A 3,262-nucleotide genomic window follows, 5' to 3' on the forward strand; every position below is an offset into this window, starting at 1 on the left:
AAAAACTAGGACTGAAAAAATTTTTCCAGATGGAAAAATAAACAAAACCACTAAAATTTAGTGAAGCAAAAAACACTCTTCTCTATTTAGGAAGTGTTTGGCATGAGCAGCACTAGCAAGACCCAACACCCCCCAATGACACAAGCTAATGTTACCTAAAGCCAATACTCACTGCCCATCAATTAGCTAGTTCTTAATGCTGCTTCAAGCACTGTACTAGCAACTTTGATCTTTGTTTCCGATTCCTCTGTACACACATTTATATACACACATAAACATCTATTAAACATGATTTTAAAACAAAAACCTTATGTACAAAATACCAACATTCCTATAAATAAACAGTTGGAGAAAGGCACTTGCAAGAAAAGTCTACAGTAAATCTTACAAAAAACACACTGCCTCTGATACTGTACAATAGATCATTTTTCGGCAAATCCCTATCACAAGAATGTAAAATGCTAGTTACCTGTTATGACTAAGAATATAACTGTTACAATTGTATTTACATAAACATTATGCCTTTTGAGCCTCACTTGAGAGCACCATGATTTCCATCTTACTTTTACTACATTTTGATACAAAGTAAAAGAACAGTTGCCAGAACCCAATGTTCATATTTGTATTTCAAAAGAGGGATCGCTGTAGATTTATAAACTTGAAAATGGACTTTTGGCTGAAGTTAGCATAGTTTAAAGGACTCCACTGTTGCTTTGAACTCTTTAGAAAGTACACCTATTTTGTTATTGCATGTTGTGTTTTAAAAAGAGCACTGCTATATTACCCCTCTGCAATTGTTTAATACTATTGCTGGCAAAAAAGTTCCCAATATCAAAAAAATTAAAAAAAAAAATCTTCAAGCCAGTTGAAGGATCTAATTCAAACAATAACTAAAAAAGCTGCATATTATAAAAGTGTGTAGGAAACAGGCCAACTAATCTGGTGTGCAAAAATATTTTTCCACTACACAGGATTTTAAGGGCTTCACAGAATTACCCAAATTTACATTGAGTAGTAACCCCCACATGAATAGCCAGTTCCTCAAGCAGATGTTAGTATACTCCCACTTTTATCAAACTTTTTACCCTTTGACAATGCTGCAACCTGTTTGAGTAGTTCTCTGTTTTTGGCCTGTAATACAGATAAAAAGAAAGTTTTATAGAAATGCTCTCCTGTTTAAACATAATAAAAGCAATTTTGCAAAATCCTAATAGTTTCCATTCCAATATCATATCCACTAATGACATGGCATGGAGACGCTGACAGTCTTGTGAATTTACAACAACGCCACTGCTCAAAAAGCTGTATTCTGAGATAATCAAGGACATAATGGATGACATTTTCACCACAGTGTATGGTATTTACAGCTACATTACACATTTTCCATTGATTTTACATGGTAGATGGATCGCCAAACTCCTTGTACCACATTGCAAAAATCAATATCTATTTTTTTGTATCAGAGAAACATTTGTTCATTCTAAAATGTACAAATGAATTGGTTCCAGTTTTCCTACTGCTCAAACAGTTGCTTTCAGTGTGGCTTACATCACTGTACTGAATGCAAACTTACATGGTTATGCTAAGTCATTAAGTCAGATAAACAGGTAAATAAGCATTCCACAAAGTGGGAGGCATGCTTCTAAGAGGCAGAAGCAACCTGAATCAACCAGTGGGCAAGGACAGGTCTCAAAGGTTTTTATGTTTAATTACAAAGACATACTTGTACCATGTCTTGAGTGTTAACTCATATGGAGAAATATACCTGAATCTGCAGATAGCTACAAACAACTTAGGAGAGTGAACGAGTGTAATGAATGTTAAGCTGGATAAAATAACAGACCATAGTTCAATGTTTAAAAGTATTTACATAAAACTAACTCTTATAATGACACCTTTAACTTAAACTATTTTGTAAAGTAATTACCTGTAGTTGTTCCACAGTTTCCTTGTGAGCTTTTTCCATACTGTTCATCTTTGTTCTCAAATTAGATTCCTGGTATTGAAAGTCTGCCTTCAGCTCTGTCAACTAAAAAATACAACAACTTCTATGAGGGTTTCCTGGAATGCTGTATTATATTGTTTTTAACTGTACTATTTCACAGGTCCATATGACAGGCACCGAAGGCTTCAGATTGACCAGCTAAAGAGTCTCAGGGGAAATAGGTTCATCATCATGTACTTTTAGTAATACCAGCTCAATAGAGTTAAATTTTTCATAAAAGGAGTATTTAATTTTGCTATATGTGAAATAATTGAACACAGATGTCTGTATTTATTTTGCTCAGGAACTGGATATAGGGTCTAGCTCCTCAATAGTGTTTCTAATATTTGGTCACACCAATTTAAAGTGCTTATCCATACTCTCAGTTACAAGACTGCTTTGCAAGTCTTTGGCTGCAACATGCACATAATTAGCGTAACACATTAACTTGTAACACCTCCAGAGATATGATAAAAGGATTCCTTAGAGCAAGCCCTTTCTCACCTATAAACTGAAAGTAAATTTCAGTGGATCCATAAAAGATGCAAAAATCTAGAACTCTTGGTTCCAAAATGATACCTTTTATTAGACCAACTGAGAAATTGCAAAAAACGATCTTTTCTTTTACAAGCACCAAAGTGATGGAGAAAAAAACATGGGAAACATATATAGCAAAGTTACTTGCTCCTGGGTCTCAGATCCTGAGCACAAAATGGGCAGAAATGGATCCTCTAAAGGCATTTTAACTCTCAAGTGCAGTGGACAGAAGCATAAGCCATTCTGGACCACTCTGGTCAGATTTACCAGGAAATGAAGCCTCCACAGAAGCAAATAAGCCAGATATAATAAAGTAATTGAGATAAAATAACAACTAGCTTTCTGAAAAATTAACTATCCTAAGAAAGTTCCCTTCTGACCTCAGTGGAGCTGAAAATCTTCTGAAAATTGCTCTTCTTCTGAATATAATGATTACATGGGATTTTTAGAGTAGAACTTTTCTGGACCTGCCTGCAAAACCCAGTTGTTTGAAAGCAAACAGATTCCTGAGACAGGAGGCCCTAGTGCCTAATAAGCTGCAACTAATGTTCACACTCTTATCCATCATAGATAAGCTTCTGATGTTTGTCCTTCAAAGGCTAGCCCCTTTTAGTTTAGTTTAATATCCTCTTTGCCCAGAAAGACAAAGTAGTTACTAGGGGTGCACCGATAGAGATTTTGGGGGGGCTGATGCCAATACCCAATATTTAAGGAGGCATATTGGCCGATACCAATCTGATA

The 3,262-nt window shown here is 35.4% G+C and overlaps 1 protein-coding gene across 2 annotated transcripts in view; it reads right to left on the reverse strand.

Moving 5' to 3' along the window:
* Positions 1-569: 569 nt before the first annotated feature.
* The window catches only part of FAM76B (family with sequence similarity 76 member B), a 19,819-nt gene continuing 17,126 nt past the window's right edge, over positions 570-3,262 (reverse strand). For both annotated transcript variants that reach the window (XM_019525162.1, XM_019525161.1), the window contains exons 9-10: positions 1,928-2,029; positions 570-1,131 (exon numbers count right to left, since the gene is read on the reverse strand). In XM_019525162.1, the coding sequence (XP_019380707.1) occupies positions 1,042-1,131; positions 1,928-2,029 (192 nt within the window). In that variant the 3' untranslated portion in view covers positions 570-1,041. The remainder of the gene's footprint in view (positions 1,132-1,927; positions 2,030-3,262) is intronic.

This window comes from Gavialis gangeticus, unplaced genomic scaffold (assembly GCF_001723915.1).
Source record: "Gavialis gangeticus isolate Ggan-Ray unplaced genomic scaffold, GavGan_comp1, whole genome shotgun sequence".
NCBI classification, from domain to species: domain Eukaryota; kingdom Metazoa; phylum Chordata; order Crocodylia; family Gavialidae; genus Gavialis; species Gavialis gangeticus.